At 42.0% G+C, this 16,637-nt stretch overlaps 2 protein-coding genes across 9 annotated transcripts in view; one reads left to right on the top strand and one right to left on the bottom strand.

Annotated features, from left to right (window-relative positions):
• The first annotated feature begins 475 nt into the window (after positions 1 to 475).
• Positions 476 to 7,912, top strand: foxn4 (forkhead box N4). The gene is made up of 10 exons (XM_039802887.1): positions 476 to 1,302; positions 1,889 to 1,989; positions 4,339 to 4,505; positions 5,193 to 5,308; positions 5,397 to 5,507; positions 5,702 to 5,829; positions 5,947 to 6,043; positions 6,135 to 6,342; positions 6,457 to 6,849; positions 6,949 to 7,912. Exons 2-10 carry the CDS (start codon positions 1,910 to 1,912, stop codon positions 7,197 to 7,199), a joined length of 1,551 nt encoding a protein of 516 aa, XP_039658821.1. The 5' UTR covers positions 476 to 1,302; positions 1,889 to 1,909; the 3' UTR covers positions 7,200 to 7,912.
• acacb (acetyl-CoA carboxylase beta) overlaps positions 7,910 to 16,637 on the bottom strand; it is a 24,307-nt gene continuing 15,579 nt past the window's right edge. For 6 of the 8 annotated variants that reach the window (XM_039802880.1, XM_039802881.1, XM_039802879.1 and 3 more), the window contains 21 exons: positions 16,587 to 16,628; positions 16,247 to 16,462; positions 15,919 to 16,074; positions 15,510 to 15,713; positions 15,220 to 15,375; positions 15,016 to 15,138; positions 14,656 to 14,925; positions 14,429 to 14,526; positions 13,946 to 14,066; positions 13,750 to 13,860; positions 13,055 to 13,198; positions 12,830 to 12,950; positions 12,640 to 12,736; positions 12,435 to 12,531; positions 12,212 to 12,347; positions 11,948 to 12,125; positions 11,707 to 11,819; positions 11,420 to 11,574; positions 11,141 to 11,311; positions 10,690 to 10,826; positions 7,910 to 9,032 (listed from right to left, as the gene is read on the bottom strand). In XM_039802880.1, coding sequence (XP_039658814.1) covers positions 8,906 to 9,032; positions 10,690 to 10,826; positions 11,141 to 11,311; positions 11,420 to 11,574; positions 11,707 to 11,819; positions 11,948 to 12,125; positions 12,212 to 12,347; positions 12,435 to 12,531; positions 12,640 to 12,736; positions 12,830 to 12,950; positions 13,055 to 13,198; positions 13,750 to 13,860; positions 13,946 to 14,066; positions 14,429 to 14,526; positions 14,656 to 14,925; positions 15,016 to 15,138; positions 15,220 to 15,375; positions 15,510 to 15,713; positions 15,919 to 16,074; positions 16,247 to 16,462; positions 16,587 to 16,628 — 2,973 coding nt within the window. In that variant the 3' untranslated portion in view covers positions 7,910 to 8,905. Of the gene's footprint in view, positions 9,033 to 10,148; positions 10,207 to 10,689; positions 10,827 to 11,140; positions 11,312 to 11,419; positions 11,575 to 11,706; positions 11,820 to 11,947; positions 12,126 to 12,211; positions 12,348 to 12,434; positions 12,532 to 12,639; positions 12,737 to 12,829; positions 12,951 to 13,054; positions 13,199 to 13,749; positions 13,861 to 13,945; positions 14,067 to 14,428; positions 14,527 to 14,655; positions 14,926 to 15,015; positions 15,139 to 15,219; positions 15,376 to 15,509; positions 15,714 to 15,918; positions 16,075 to 16,246; positions 16,463 to 16,586; positions 16,629 to 16,637 lie in introns of those variants that run through there. The other 2 variants (XM_039802884.1, XR_005639481.1) reach the window with 2 other exon arrangements.

The raw sequence follows: 16,637 nt of genomic DNA, 5'->3' as shown, positions 1-16,637 counted from the left end.
CTAATGCAGAGAGCTACTTTTCAACACCAAGCGTCCCTTTTCACACAAAGTTAAGAATGAAACCTCTAGACTTCAGACATGGGGGAAAAAGTCACTTAGACTATAAAAAAAATTCTTGATATAGCTAGGCAAATGGATACTGATATTGTGTGTGTCTTATTGTGTAAAATAAATGATTCTCTATTTTGCATACAACTCAGAGAAATGCCTATTTATAATGAAAATCGGCAGTTGGGAGTGCTTTGTTTCTTTTCCTACACTTCAGCTCAAGTGCTGACAGAGTAAATTTTTATTTTCTGGATTGGTAGTGTACTGAAATGCGTTACCAACCCTAGTTTCATGCCACAGTTTTTTATATAGTGAAGTGGACCTGCTTTGTAGAAGAGTGTGTGCCTTTGCCGCCTCCTGCTGCAGCCCCGCCGGCCCCCTGCCCTCCCTACGCGCCTCCCCGGCTCTGTTTCCCACTGCTGAGAGGAGCAGGACGCGGCCACAGCGGCGGGAAGCAAATTATCTACAAGCACTTCCCTTAAAAAAAAGTTCACACTCACATACAAAGATGCCACCACAAGTAGCGACTCACACCGTCTTAGACCTGATCGAGGGAACTTACTTGGAATAACCTGACAGGAGAAACGGATATTTCATGTTAATTCTTTCATTACGCTTTTGTTAAATTTTTAATGTTGCTTTTAATGCGCTTATAGGCTGTTTTTTTTGTTGTTGCGGTAAATAGCCTCAACATGATTTGGGCCTGAACTTATGTAGCTATTTTGTGTTTTATTAAGACGCACCTGCGTGCCACTGGAGGAACAAGCGCACAGTACGGTGTAAGGCAGACAGAATAACTTACTTTATATATAATGTTATCTTTTTAATAATCATCTTATAAGAGGACTACAATGTCTGGATGGAGTATGACCTTACTTTAAATACAACAAACGTGTTGGATGCAGTGGAAGAGCGCGCCACGACCGCACTGTGACACTTAAAGTCCCCGCCATCAAAACGGAGAGAAAAATAAAATCTCGACATCGCTACTCCTACACTTGCTGACTGAAGTGTGGATGTTGTCGGGACTGTTAACAGGCACTGCATTAACAGCAGCTGTCAAACTCATGGGATCCTCCTGCCCCCCGGGCGACTGGGAGCTCTGTTGAAGTCTTCACTGCGCATGTCAGAGCGCTGGACAGCTCCAGAGAGGGAAATTTAAAAACGGTTTTTGGAGAATCAAATGCAACACAGTGAAATACAGTACAGGGGCTCGCGACCAGCTGACACATTCTTCAGTATCATCCAAAACAGGTGATTATTTTATTATTTCTCTCTTTCAGCACCATAGTCTTTGTGGGATTGTTGGTTTTTATGAGAATATTGACATTTTGATGATTTTTAGACTTGAATATAATTTTTCTATAGGCAGGCTAAATGACAGTTAAGCCTGAGCTAATGTGACCAAACTGTTATGTAAACCTTTGAACTGCGTGCTTATTGAAAGCAAGCTATATTATTCTTTGTATTTTTTATTCCATTCAATTAGGGAGAGTATGGGGAACCAAAAGTTTTCAAACGGTAAAATGGGCTTCAGCTACAACAAAGGCACACTGTTGCCAAATTAAAAAATTCTATGTGCTAGTATTATTTTGAATTTGTTTATCCTTGTGTTAAATGTTCATTTAACTTTAATTTGAGTTTAAAATGTTTGCTTTTTGTTGAGCAATATTATATTTTCAGATATAGCACATGCTGTTCCACCATATTTATTTACACAATAAATTGAAGTAATGTGATTCATATTGTGATCATCTTGTACATAGATTGTTTATCAAAGTTTGTAGACTCACTGGGGGGGATAACCTACAGTGTGTTCATTTTATTTATTAAATTGCAGTGGTATCACATATCCCAGGAAATGATAGAAGGTGGAATAACATCCAGGATGTCAGGAATAATTGAGAATGCTGGGCATCATCCGTCTCCACAGGACTACAGGTAAGACTTGTGATTTAAATTCTGTTCAGTTATATCAGGACTCTAGTTAAAGAATCTTCTAGCACTAAACAACATATTCTTTTTTTCTTGCATATTGTCAAACAAACTCAGGTTCAAATCTGTGACGCCTGAATAGATGAAAGGCATATTTGTTATTAATCAAACCCTTTAAGGTGTTTCCCAAATGGTCATGGAACAAACTGTCCAAACCCAGTGTGTTTAATCTAAAGGTAGATGGACAGCTCTTTTTGTGCATGGGGGGTTTCATGAAAAAGGAGAGAGAGAAAAAAAATCCTGAAGAATAAATGATTTTCAGTCTGAATGGATCTGTCAGAAACCATCAGCTCTGTTTACACTCCCGCTGTCGGCACACGGAGAGCCTGAGCCTCTTGGCCTGCCGGCTCAGGGGGAGATGGGCGCTCTGGGTCACCAGTATGCACAAGTGGCTCCCAATTAGAAAAGGAGGGAGAAAAGGAGGGAGGTAGGGAGGAGGAGGTGCAATATTTTGTGTTGTTAAACCTCTGGGAAGGCTTGGATGATACATGGAGACACCAGCTCAACATTTTTTGCATCAGTGAACAATTTCTATGCTGCTGGTAGGGAGAGAGGAGGGGAGGTGGGAATGCCCCCCATGTATCATCTATATGTTTCTATCAGTTTGTCTTGGGCTTTTAAAATGGGAAATTGCAAGCTTTGATTAGATTTGTCAAACAAAAGTGTAAAAGACCAGCTATAGTAAATATTGTACATAGTTGTATGCACACCTACTTTTGTGCTTTTCTTTAATACAAAACAAAAAGGAAAAAAGTCTCATCAGTCACAGACTCCCAGATTATTTTTATGCTGGAACATTATTTTTTCATTTTGTCCGAAGTGAAAGAAAACTCTCAGCAGCAAGCCAGAGAATAGGAAAAAAGAATGAAAGTCAGTCTCACAAATGGTACACTAAAATTTCAATGCTCCAGCTGAGATAGTGTAACACTTGACAATTCCACCTGCTGCAAAAGGATGATCACTCTAAATCATTTACTGGCACATGCAAGGTGTTTGAGGACATGTGCGGCTGATTCCTAGCGGCAATGATGTCACTTATTCAGACGGCAGACACAGAGCCCTGACCTCAAACTACACTTGCACCCCCTCTGGCCCGAGGCTCCGTTGATTTCCCCATTTAGGGAGGATAGGGCGGTGAGGGGGGGTGATGGTGTGGGTTAGGGATAGAGGCTGGAAAGGGACAGGGAAGCAGATGGCATCCTATTTGTCCCTCCTATGTGAGGGCTGTCATTCCAACAGATTAATGCAAGGGCTGTGTAAAGAAAAGAAACGACAGAGACAATCAAGGAAGGGTCTGGGGAAGACAATAGAGCCACGTGCCACTGGGCAGATTTGTCGTTTGGGACACAATAGGTGATCATTTTTCAATAGACAAGGCCAACTGTTTCAGGCAACATGTGCTGCAGTCCCATGTTTCAAACGATCTCATGCGTTGTTTACTTATGATTCAGCCAATGGTGTAAGGCCAGACCGTGGTCACCTGACACAGGGTTGATTTTTTTATTAGGAGATTTGGTGTGTGTATGAGAGGGGGGGGGGGGTACTCTTACACTGTCCACAGACCCTAACTGAATAGTATGTGTTGTCATAGAGACCCCAATTACTAAACCCTTGCACAGTAAGTGTGTGTGTGCAGAGAAGACTGGAGAGGATTCAAGAGGATTCCTCTCTTTTCTTTCTCTTCGAGGCTCACCACATAAAAGACGTAATGACTGAAAGCTGATTGGTACTGGCAGTGCACTGGTTAAACAGCAATCCTATATTTAATCCACTTTATAGCACATAGAACATTTATAAAATTCTGAGTTGAAAAAATAAATTAAAACATAAGTAAAACATAAAAGACTACACAAATTGATTTGCTATTTTGCATTTATTTTATTTATCAAATTTGTTTTCATCATCATCAAAAAAGCAAAGTATTAACCATGAGAAAAACAAAGATCAGTGTGCCACTCCTAGAAAATGAAAAACAATCTCAACAGATAATCAATTCTGAATGGAAAGCTTGTTTAACTCCTTCATTGTTGATTACAACTGTCACTGCTAAATAACCCTTGTAGTTAATCTACTTACGGTAAATCCTGGATGGCATGGGTAATACACGGCTTTGCTGAGCAGCTTTCATCTCTGTTTGCCCATATTCAGACTCATTACAGTGGTTTTGACTTTGAAGGACAAATTGTTCTATCAAGTGTTTAGATTTAAATTCCACTTGCGGTCTGTGTGTGTCTGAGCTTACAGCCGTGTTAACCCCCCCTCCCCAACTTCCCCCCTCCTCCTTCTCTCTTGAAGGCTTCTGACCACGGACCCCTCCCAGCTGAGGGAGGAGGACCTCCCTGGGGACCTGCAGTCTCTGTCATGGCTCACCTCTGTGGATGTGCCCCGACTACAGCAGATGGCTGATAGCCGAGGCCACAGTAACGGGCCCTCCCAGGGCAGCTTGTTGGAGCAACAGACAGGTGAGGTGAAGGGAGGGGACAGTGCAACATTCAAAAACCGCATCATCTCTCTGATTGGATAAATCAGGCCTGCTGAATTCTTTTGGATTTCTGGCCTCTGCATATATATGCACAGCTTTATAACAAAAGATAAAGACAAATGAGAGTACAAGATTGCTGTTTTTGCTATTGGTAATTGTTCTTCACTAAAAACCACATGCATTTAAAGTAAAAAAAAGAATCCAGATGGATAGTTTTAGTGGGTGCTGAAGTCTAAGGTATATGAAAAATCAAAGTGCAAACAATTATACTTGAAAAAACTCCAATACCTTACATTTCCAAACATAAGGAACTTACAAGACAATCCACAGACCTTAGTTGAACATATTAACATTTTTAAGTAACAATTAAGTAACAGTATTATTGAACAGTTTAATTGCAAAAAACTTCTCCTTTACTGTGGAGAAGACTTTAAACTTTAACTCTGCAAATGGTTATAACTTCTAAGTATAAGTGTATTATATTGTTTGTGCTATTAGCACCAAAAAAAAATGAAGCCCCATTCTACTGTACGCTCCAGATAACATCTTCAAACCGGAAATCAAACCATAACTCTCTGGAGTCAATAGAAAGAACTTCAGGTGGGGGCGGACAAGTTTTTCGGGGATCTTTCCTTTCTAATAACAGTCTTGCTGCTCCTTTTCACAGCTCAGCTGAGCAACATGACTGCGATGACAGCGGGTCAAGGCTCCATGCTCCACCTCCAGAGCAACATGCAGCACAGCCCTCTGGGAATCAGCATCATCAACACCCACAGCGGAAGTGTGAGTTTTAACAGCATTGCAAGACAAAATGTGTATGTGTTATGTTAAATAGGGTTGATTGACAAATATCCCTGTATCTGCTTCACAGATGTCTCCATTCTCCATGAATGGGCTGCCCTCTCCGAGTTACCAGTGCCCTACCTCAGTCTACCAGCCTACACACCAGCAGGTGTACTCTCTAACCCAAACTGGACAACAGGTACCAAACTAATAAAGCTAATAAAGTACTGTACTCATATTTTTTGTTGCTGATTTGTTGGTTTCCTTTTGCTTCTTGTGTAGATTGCTTACATGGACCTCTGTAGTCAATGCTACTTGATAAAAGCTAAATTGGTCACAACGGATAAATGCAAATGATAAAGTTCCTCATTATTTTCTCTCCTTTTCTCATAGTGTTCAACTGGTGGGCTTTATAGCAATGTATCTTTCAACAACCAAAGTCTATTCACACAACCTCGTCTGGCTCCACAAGAGCAGGAGCTGCAGCCCAAGTCTTTCCCCAAGCCAATCTACTCCTACAGGTCAGACCTCTTTTATGTAGCTAAAATATAATAAAATTCAATAATAGAAAAATTAGTTTTAATGTATTTCACCTTCTCTGCTTTGACCTACATTCAAATAAAGATTTTTTTTTTCAGCTGTTTGATTGCCATGGCTCTGAAGAACAGCAAAACTGGCAGCCTCCCTGTCAGTGAGATCTATAGCTTTATGAAGGAACACTTCCCTTATTTCAAGGTATGATACTATTAATATTACAGAAAATGACTAAAAAATAAGGTGCATGTAGATGAAGAGTGTGACTCATACCTCACCTCTCTCCCTGCAGACTGCACCTGATGGATGGAAGAACTCAGTCAGACACAACCTGTCCTTAAACAAATGCTTTGAGAAAGTGGAGAACAAGACGAGCAGCTCGTCCCGTAAGGGCTGTCTGTGGGCGCTGAACCCTGCCAAAATTGACAAGATGGAGGAAGAGATGCAGAAGTGGAAACGCAAGGACCTGCCAGCCATCCGCCGCAGCATGGCTAACCCTGGTTAGAAATTTATTTTGTTGAATATAAAAAGGTCTACTGCTCAAAAAGGCAATGAGTCATCAAAATTGGACGTCATGATGTAACTTTGTCTGATAATCTGCGTTTTTCCTGCAGATGAGTTGGACAAATTGATCACAGACCGCCCAGAGAACTGCAGACGTAAAGCTTTAGAGCCCGGCATGACCCGTCTGCCCAGCTGTCCCACTGGCCTTCCGCTTCCCGTCCCAGCACAGATGCAGCCTCAGCCAATAGTCACACTGTCCCTGCCCTGTTTACCTATGCACCAGCACCACCAGCTTCAGGCACAGCTCCACGCTCAGGCCCGCCTGGCCCCCATGTCCCCTGCTCCGGCCCAGACACCTCCACTCCACACGGTCCCTGACCTTTCCCACAGTCCACTCACCCAGCACCACAGCAAGCTGCCGGACGATTTCTACAGTGTGCACGGGGATACACACACAGAGGTGGATGCACTGGACCCGAGCATCATGGACTTTGCCCTTCAAGGTAAATAAATTTTTTTAAGTGTCATCCATGTTTTTTGTTTTGCTATATAATCCAAGGGTTGTTGCATCAGTACACTAACCTCTCTATCTATCTGCATAGGTAATCTGTGGGAGGAAATGAAGGACGACAGCTTTAACCTGGATGCTTTGGGTACCTTCAGTAACTCCCCCCTCCGACTATCAGACTGTGACTTGGGAACAGCCCACCTGACTCCTGTCTCCACTGGAACGAACCTGCAGCTGTCAGATGTGCAAGTGACGGGTCTTTACACCTCCTACACCTCCCAGGATCACCTGTCTTCCCAGTACATGGGCGCACCAGCCAACAGCAAGCCCATCGCCCTGTTATAAAACAGTCTCCGACCTGATTCATTCAGCTGTCTATGGATATATGTGGACGTCAGCTGAAGAAGGCTTAAGGCAAAGTCTGAATTGTGGTTTCTTACAAATCACACTGCTTTCCTACGGTCAGCTGGAAACTACTTGGAGAAGGATGTTTAAAAATCATTTCATTCTCATTAAGAACTAAAACTGCTGATAAATAAAGAGGTGGCTGTAAGAAAAAGTATGTAAGACTTAAAATATCTAGCTTTGCCAAGCAAAGACTCAAAGCTTGTATGAGTACAAAGACTCTATGTGAAGATGACCGTGTGAGTTAACAACCGCCAGTTTTTATTGTGTTCACTCGCGTTTTAAAGCCCTACCATCCTGTAGCTCCCTGTCTCTTGTCTGTTGTATTGTGGTAGACATTATTGCTGTGATGTTTTATTTATATTTATGAAAAGGCAGCTAGAGAAGGTGATGACTCTATCAATCTTTTGCTGTATATATTTGAATGTTTCGAACTGCTATTGCCACAGAAAAGCTTTCTTTCGACTGTATTTACCCACTTCTTTCCAAAATGCCGATGTGTGCCAACACTTTGAGTAATCCAGATTTTAAACATTATTCTTTTACGCAATGTGATTAGCATGTCTCAAAGTCAGATGTATATTATGTTCATTAACTTGATCATAATACAAATCAAATGGGTGAATAAAAGAAGTTTGTTTTGCCAAATATATATATCAATGACATTTATTAACAAACAGTCTTTGGTAGAATACAAGACACAGGAAAGTGTTTATATACATTCAAATGAAATGTCATGGCTTATGTTTTGATCAAAGGTGAGGCAAATGAAGCCATCACTTTGGCCATTATTTTCCAACCTGAGTCTTAAGAATTACTGTATTATATCGGAGATATATCAACAAAAATTAAAGAAAAGCTCAGAAGTATCACATGCAGTGTCACAGTATCTCCTATCATTCATAAAATTGTCTTAGCATACAAAACTACAGCATAGACACACATAAACAGACCGAAAGTGACAATGAAAAGATAGAGGTCCATAATACTTATTAGAAAATACTTAATCTGTTTCTATATTTCTGCATTACAATACTGGTAAAAAAAAATCATATTTTTAGTCAACACAGAAATGAAACAGAATTAATTATCGGCACATTTTTTCAATTCAGATATAGGATTTTGTTATTTTTGAAAATTCATCAAAATAATTGATCAGTTGTTTCAGCTACATTCAAAGTTTAACAAAGATTCTCTATTGAACATGACAACCAGCACCTAAATAGGAAGACTCCTACTTCAGGAATCTTGTATAACTGTGGCCTCAATAGACTAAAGAGCCTAGTAAGGCAAATTAAACACAGACAGACTACCTGTATTATGTGCAAATACAGCCAAGTGAAATGTGCGTTACAGTCGTAGTTTCTTGTTTGTGAACAAGAAAGTTCCTGGGTTGAGCAGCGGAAATGACTGACTGCTTACCTCACAAATGTAAGACAAACTCTCTGCCTGTCAGTCAAGAGTGGAACGGATTACGACGTCCCTGCGAAGACGCCACTCAACAGCAATGTTTACAACAGACAGAGCGCTGTAGTGGTTGTGTGGTTGCTGAAAAATAAGTCACTTTTCACCTCTATACAGTACAATCAACTATAACAGTGTTTTTAGTTCCTATCAATAATATAAGCTGAACAGGCCCCTTTGGCTTAGCTGGTGCTGGGGCTGTCCATAGTTGCCAGCAGATGCGAGAGCTTGGCCCTCTGGGATGGAGTGATATTCTGGCTCATGTGGATGATGCAGTCCATGGCTACATCAGGGTTGGCCTGCACCAGGCTGGAACACAAGATATCATTTAGCTATTAAATATGCTGGACTAATTTATTGTAAGTGGTGAAAATGCAAAGATAGTAAAAATTGGTTTAAACTGGTCTGCAGTTTATTCTGTCAGAAAATCAGACGTGTCTGACTCTATCAATATTAGAATACCTTGCCAAGCCCAGCATGCGTCTCAGTGAGGTTTCAATTATAGGATGGACATAACAGTTAATATATGGAAACTTCTTGCTTTACTTAGCCCTTAAATTATTTATGAAGATATCTGGTCAGTGTAGCTGCGGATTTAAATTCCTCAGGCCATGTTAGCTAAAACTGACCAAACTGATAGTCATTGTGCCTCTCTTGGCTAGTGCTTCATCCATTTGTTTAATGTATAAGCTAACATTCCACAGCTAAAATCATTCTAAGATTTATCATAGGGCTGGGCAAGTTAACACGTTATTATCGCGTTAACTCATTAATTAATTAACGCAGACAATTATTTTATTGCGCATTAACGCTGTTTTTATTATTTCTTTTATTATTGTAAAAGTCTTTTGCTCACAGGCTTTTATTTTGTAAAAGTCTGTGCTGACTGCTGCCGCGCTTACAGGAAAGAAAAGAATAAACAAACCAACAAACATGGAGAAAGGTACAGAACTATTACATGGCCATTTTCATTTTTAAGTTCTTCCAGACGGCACAGTCGACAGAACCAAGGTTATTTGTAACCACTGCAAAGTTGAATTTTTTTATCACCAGAGTTTCCAGTCTGAAATATCACCTAAATGCAATACACACCGTTGATACCAGCAAATCATTCAACGAAACAAACAGTGGCGCGAGGCTTCGGCAGACTACGTTAGATGCAGCGTGTGGGAGAAGCATAGATAAACAAAGGCAAGAGAAGCTAACAAATACCATAGCGAAGTGGATAGCTACAGACTGCATGCCGATTAGTGTTGTGGAAGACGTCGGTCTGAGAATTGCAACAAATGAAGGTAGGTATGAGATTCCCTCAAGACGCACCATCACAAGAAGAATACATGAGTTGTATGAAAATGAGAGGACTGCAAAAGTGACACCTTTACTCTCACTGGGGACTACTGGACATCACTGGGTAACCATAATTACCTCGGAGTTACAGTGCATTATATTGATGAACAGTGGGCGCTGCATTCACATGCTCTGACTGTAATGAAAACAGAGGAGAGACATTATGCTGAAACGTTTGTGCTTCACCTCACTCTAACAGGGACATTTGGTACTGAACATAGACTGGTTATGCTACTCCCTGATAAAAGAAAAAAAAAAATTTTCTGCTGTTTTAATGTTATGATTGCCGCTCAGGATTTTGTGGGCAGTTTTATTACAGATGTTAAGCGTTTGCAGAACAAATGTTATGGCACTTTCATTCGTATGGCAGAAGATTTAAAATAAAATTGCGCTATACAATACTTTTGAATTCATTATTGGATTTTGCGTATAACAATGCGATTAATCGCAATTAATCAGGGAAATCATACGATTAATCGCGATAAAAAATGTTTTTATCGTTGCTCAGCCCTAATTTATTAAGATGTGACCCTCAGCTTTTTGGCATTGGTAAGACTATGGCAATGAAAATAAGCCCACATCAATAGGTCACAAAATGTGTGTGAGTGTATCTGCATACCTGCGGATGTGTTTCAAAGTGTTTTCTCTTTTCAGGTACTCAATGTTCTCTCGGATGCGGGATCGAGTGCCATCCTCCTTGGTCAAATGCTTCTCAAGCCACTCAACTACTGCTTGGTTATTATCCCAGAGGTAGGCCTGGAAAAGCAGACAGAAGCTTTAAATCTCTCATCAGTTTTAACTAAAAAAGTGCTCAAAAACAAAAGCAACCACATGATTTGTGGGCCACAGGCAAAAACTGATACTGAATTTAGAGTACGCGTACGTACGAGTACGAGTAAGTGTTGATAATGTTCACAGTAATTAACTGGGGTAAAGAAAATAGCATCACTCCACAACTGTAATGTCACACAACTATTCCCCCATGCCCATAAACTTTGATAATTAAAATGTTTTGGGGCAGAATTTGAACCAATAACCCTACTTCAGGTGACAGTAGTCGCTTAACATACCTTGACTGTTCCTTCGGTTTCAACAAACCAGCGTCGCAGCATGGACTGCATGTGTCCGTCGCCGAGGTCCTTGGTGGCCTGCAGAATCTCACACTTCACCACCTGCTCCAACAGGAGCCGGCGCAGACGCCAGTAGAAGAAGGTCCGCACTTTCTTCCAATCCAAAATATCCTGTCAAGAGTATCAATGTAAAGTAAGTTTAAAAAGAATGAATCGTCTCTAAATACAAATTTATTTTCTGCATCTAATGTTACAGACACATTGCCAGTAATCACTCACAGTGATGACACCCTTCTCCTGCATCCTCCCTGGGGTGTCATGGAGATCTACGAACTGCACTGCCACCTGGTGGTAGATGGGCAACAGGAATTCCTCCCTGGCTTTGAGCTTTGACTCAAGCTCTCTGGACTGTTTGTCAGACAGCTCTGGGGAAGCTGAAAAGACAGAAATGAGTTACTACGTGACTCCACGTCTTGCCAGTAACGTTATGAACATCCCAGCTTTATTGCAATTAAAAGGAAAATAAATGCATGTGGTTCAGTGAGTTGAGAAAGAAAAGTCTTTACCAAGTTGCTCAACCAAACTAGCATAGACTGAATCCAGTCTTCTCATGGTCTTTAGCAGGTCCTTTCTCCTGAATTTGATCTCCACTGTACCCTCAGCCTCCAGCACACCACCTCTGGACACAAAAAGCACAACAGCAACAACAAAGGCAGAAACTGGTTATTCTCACACACACCTGTTGGTTTTGTTGGGAACTCCATAAAATAAGCATTAGAAAAAACATGATTGCTTCATGTACTGTACCTGCTCTCCCTGTCTGCATAGAGCTCCATACACAGTGGGTTGATGGTGGGGTCTATCACCACCCATGAGCCTCCTCTCAGCTCAGCGTGTGGAGGGATGTACACCAGCACCGGCTGATGAAAAGTCCGCAGGGCATCCACAATGTAGGCCCCAAACTTCAGTACCTGGTCATACATATCTGGGCAAAACAGAATTTTGTATTTAATGACAAAAGCTCTTGCATGTAATGCAGTCTCTCTGCAAAGTGTATTATTAATCGAATACCTTTCATTCCACCAGAGAAGCCCCTCCAGTTGGCAAACACCATTAAAGGCAGACGTTCCCGGTTGAAGTCACAAATCGCCTGAGCCGTTTTAAAGGCGGAATCTGGAAACCACACCTGGCCAGCCTGCTGCAGAACCTGACATGAACACACAAAAACATGGGCAGAGCTTAAATACTGTAATGTAATGTTTTAAATCATAAACACGTGGTGATATTTACTCACTTTAGATTCTGAATCCAGGTTTGCTGGATCTGCTGGGACAGTGAACTCAACTGTGCGCGTTTCAACGGCAATGACACCAAGGGGAATTCCTCCTAACCTGTTTTCATTCAACAGATGTATTAGGCGATTTAAATGTAAGGTTTAAAAAACACATACATATACATAATATTTTATGAGTGTGTACATTGAGTGAAAACAGATTTACCGTGCTCGGCCCACTACCACCGTCTGAGCCCAAGACTCCATGATCTCCATGAAAGAGCCGTGGTCGAAGAATCCACTCTGCCAGGCACCTCTCACCTCTCATGACACAAATGCAGACAAAAACGGAAATTAACAGGCTGATTACTGAAATAGAATGCTCTCAAGAGTGAAAATCGCTTCTTAGCACTCACTGGGATGAGGTCTCCCAGCCAGCATCCAGCGGGGGTCGTACGGCGCTTTTGTAGGAGTATATTCTATCTCTCTGTCTACCGGATCAGTAGTTGATATGACAGGCACAGGGGAGTGTTTGTTCTGTAAGGAGGAGAAGCATTATAGTTAGTGATCTGAAGGGTTATTTGGTTACTTTTATAGACCTAAAAGCCAAACTACATGAACTTTCACACATTCAGCGAAACCTTTGGCATATAGGAGAGCCACTGGAGGATGGTGAAGACGCCTTCAAAGTCATCCGGCACGGTGGTGTGTGTGACTCCATTATTATGCATGATCTGGATCCCTCCCAGCTGGTTGTTGGAAGTATAGACCTCTCTGCCCAAAACCTGCACAGAAACAGGGACCTCAATGACCACGGTCAGGGATTGTTTATATTTTTTTAACTGACCACAAATTGGGAAATTGCACATCAGCCACAAACATGTCATTCAATACTGAAGAGTTAAGGCGACAGTTTGCAGCTACAGTATAGTTTGTCCGGTCTTCCTCTTTCTGAAGTGTTCACCACCTTCTGTACCTCAAGTTGCTTCTGACCATTTGCCTATCTTGAAACAACCCCTAACCTGAAGTCACCAGTATCCATTAAGCCAACAGTAGATGTTAAAGGTTCTTAAGGAGACTGACAAAGTAATCTCCCTTTAGATTAGATTTGTCTGCAGCATGTTTTGTCTAGTTATTTCTCCAATTTGATGAACCATCCCACTGCAGACAACATTCACAACAGATGGCATGCATAGCAAAATATCCTAACATCTTGGGAAAGCCAATTTCTGGCACACAAACCCTGACGAACCAGGTCTAATATAACAAGTGTGTTTATTGTAAGGACTATATTTTGTATTTATCAATATCAGTCGCATTTGTTAAACCAACTCACCTTGTTAAGAGCACCTGCTCCAGTCAGGATAATGTGAGAGTTTTCCACCTGAATCACTCTCTGTCCCAAACGAACCAGATAGGCTCCGATTCCAATAGCACGACACGTCACCTGCAAGAGCATAAAAAGTGACTCAGGAAGACTTTACAGAGGATGGGCTTATTTTACTCAGATTTAATCAGATCCACATTCTCACCATACTGATTGTAATAATCTCATCATAGGCCTGAGAGGATTCTCCAGCAATGGTGCCAGAACCTCGCAGGTTCTCAACCCCGAGACCTTCTTCCTTCCCGATGACGTCAGTGATGATGTACCTGTAACAGATGGGCACAGTGATGAAGACCAAGAAGAACTAAACTCTATTATCCCACACGACTTAAGGGTGTCAAATATTTAAAGGGGCTGCGCTCGATATTCAGAACATTAATATATCAGTAAACAAATTCATCCTGACATCCTGAGCAGAGAATGAAGTCACACTTCCTCTGTGTGTTGTAATCCGCGCTTCTTTGTTCTTTGTTTTGATAGACGGGCCGGCCGCGCGGTCATGGGAGTGCCTTGTGCCTTGTGCCTTGGTATCTACTGCCAATGGCCATGACAAAGCGTCAGTATTTGACGAGTTGGGGTACACTCTGTGAGAGCCTACTTCATGAGAACAACCAGCGATTTCCTGTACCTGGACTCTCCTCCTTCCTCTACATGGTGACAGTGAACAGCGTTGGTGGAGCTGATCCGTGTGTAGTCCTGCGGTGTCAGGTAGAGGTACTTGAAACCCTACAGAGGAATGGAAATAACTTATAAGAAATGTGAAACTGGACAGATATTTCTACAGTATTCCCCAGGGGTCATTTCCTCCACTACTGTATAATGCAAACGTTAGGAGAAATACATTTCAGGGGTCACCTTGTAGGGGTCAGTGGGGTCAATCCAGGCCACCTGGAACATGTGTTTGATCTCTTCCGCGAGGCCGATGCGTGCTCCACTGTTTGCTGCGACGTAAATGCGGGGGATGCCCTCGGCCCGAGCCAACTCAGACGCCCTGAGGAACAGCTCATCCTCTTGAGGACCAAATGAGCCGATCATGTGAGTGATGTCATTGCAGATGACGATGATATCTCTGCCCTCTGGGTACTCCGGAGTCTTCATCCTCATCCTGAAGGCAACCATTCCCACCTGGTGAAAAATGGTTATAGTGATCATCAGCGTCATCGCACTAAGAAAGCATGGACATAAATGACATAAATGCTCTAAAAAGCGTCCTACATCGTTGTCTCCAGGCAGGCGGTTCATCTGCACAAGTAGACCTTGATGGTCCAGAACCAGCTCGGTGCACATCAGCACGTCTTTAGGGGACTTGTCCCCTGGACCCCACAGCTTAAACAGTGCCTACAGGGATATTTTTAGTAGGAGTCAGACACCTTAGGAAGAAAAAACAAAAAATAACCCTAATTCAGTGAGTTAGCATACCTGTCTGAACATCTCAGGGAAGTCATAGACGTATGTAGTCCCCAGAGTTTGAGCCTGGAAGCGCTTGGACTGAAGCAGGTCTTTGGTCACATACGGAGTGTTGATCAGCATGCCATGCAGAGGACCCTGCTTATCTCCGTATGACTCGAACATGGTCTGAAAAAGGAAATTAGTGATTCATTTGACCAAAAAGGACAATAAAACAACCTCCTGCAACAGACCAGATGTTTTGGTCCGCATTTCATTTCTCAAAATGCTTAAAAGGAGGCCACTGCAGACGACTGTCTCACCTGTCCAGAACTGGGGTTGGTGACTTCATTGTACAGGCTGATGTCCAAGTAATAGCCAGACTCATTAGTGAGGAACAGGCGGACAGGAATAGCATTCCCAGTTGGTGTCAGACGGATGTTGATCTTCAGCTCAGCCTGCAGGACCCGCAGCTTCCAAAGACGGCTGCCGTAGCGCATCACCATGGAGCGAACAGACTCCTCTATCTGAGGGTCCCAAGAAGAGGATGTTAAAAAAAAACTGCAAGTTAAAACGTTGTACATGAAGAAGTCATATTAATGTTATAGGGAACATAGAATGACACCTCTAAAACAAAAGCAAATTGACATAGATTGTGAGACCTGTGTGCAACCATGAATAATGATACTTGTAATACAGCACTATGGTAGCATAAACGTGCTGGACACTGACTTTAGAGGGGTCCATAATGACAGTTGGGACGAAGTTAAGGAAGATGTGGTTGCAGTCTGTGCGGACACTGGTGTTACTGAAGGCAACCTCCAACTCATCCATGGCTTCCAACAAAAGACGTTCTCCTTCATTTTGAAGGTATTCAAAGGAGGCTTCCTGGTTGTGTATAAAAAAAAAAAGAGTAATTAAATCCCCAAAATATCTACTACTAACCAAATATTACAACATTTTCTTTAATCAGGCAATAATAACCCTTTCGCTGTGGGAAAACATCATATCTATTTGTTTAAAGAATCAATAAGCTTTACTTTACCGTTGCTCCGCTTACCTTTGTAATGAGATCTGAGTGGCGGATAATAGCTCGTATGAAGAAGCGGTAGTCTGTGACTTCAGCCCCCTCCTGAACACGAGCAGCACCGAGGTACAGGTGCATCTTGTGGTTGGCACAGGGAACAGCTGTCATTTGAAAGTTCCTCATGCGGTTGAGCTCCAGCTGAAATGCTAAAGCCGGCTCCAGATTGCGGTAAATACGATCCTCCTGGAACTAAGGAGAGGCACAGATTGACACACACAGCTCCTCAAACAGCAGCATATCAGTTCATTAACTAACTGCAATCTGATTATGAATTCTACAATTACATGTTCTTTAATGACGAAAAAAAACTTACCCCATCTCTAGCTCTGAAAGTGAAGAACTTGGGGAATTCTCGCTGTTGAAA

This window comes from Perca fluviatilis, chromosome 6 (genome assembly GCF_010015445.1).
Source record: "Perca fluviatilis chromosome 6, GENO_Pfluv_1.0, whole genome shotgun sequence".
Lineage (NCBI taxonomy): Eukaryota > Metazoa > Chordata > Actinopteri > Perciformes > Percidae > Perca > Perca fluviatilis.
The sequence above is the reverse complement of the archived record's forward strand: the minus strand, read 5'-3'. Positions and strand labels throughout refer to the sequence as shown.

Excerpts from the sequence above, each read along its gene's own strand:
- foxn4 (XM_039802887.1), top strand. The coding sequence starts at position 1,910 with ATGATAGAAGGTGGAATAACATCCAGGATGTCAGGAATAATTGAGAAT. Across the intron at positions 6,044-6,134 it reads AACACTTCCCTTATTTCAAG|ACTGCACCTGATGGATGGAA; the intron begins GTATGATACTAT and ends CTCTCCCTGCAG. Across the intron at positions 6,343-6,456 it reads CCGCAGCATGGCTAACCCTG|ATGAGTTGGACAAATTGATC; the intron begins GTTAGAAATTTA and ends TTTTTCCTGCAG.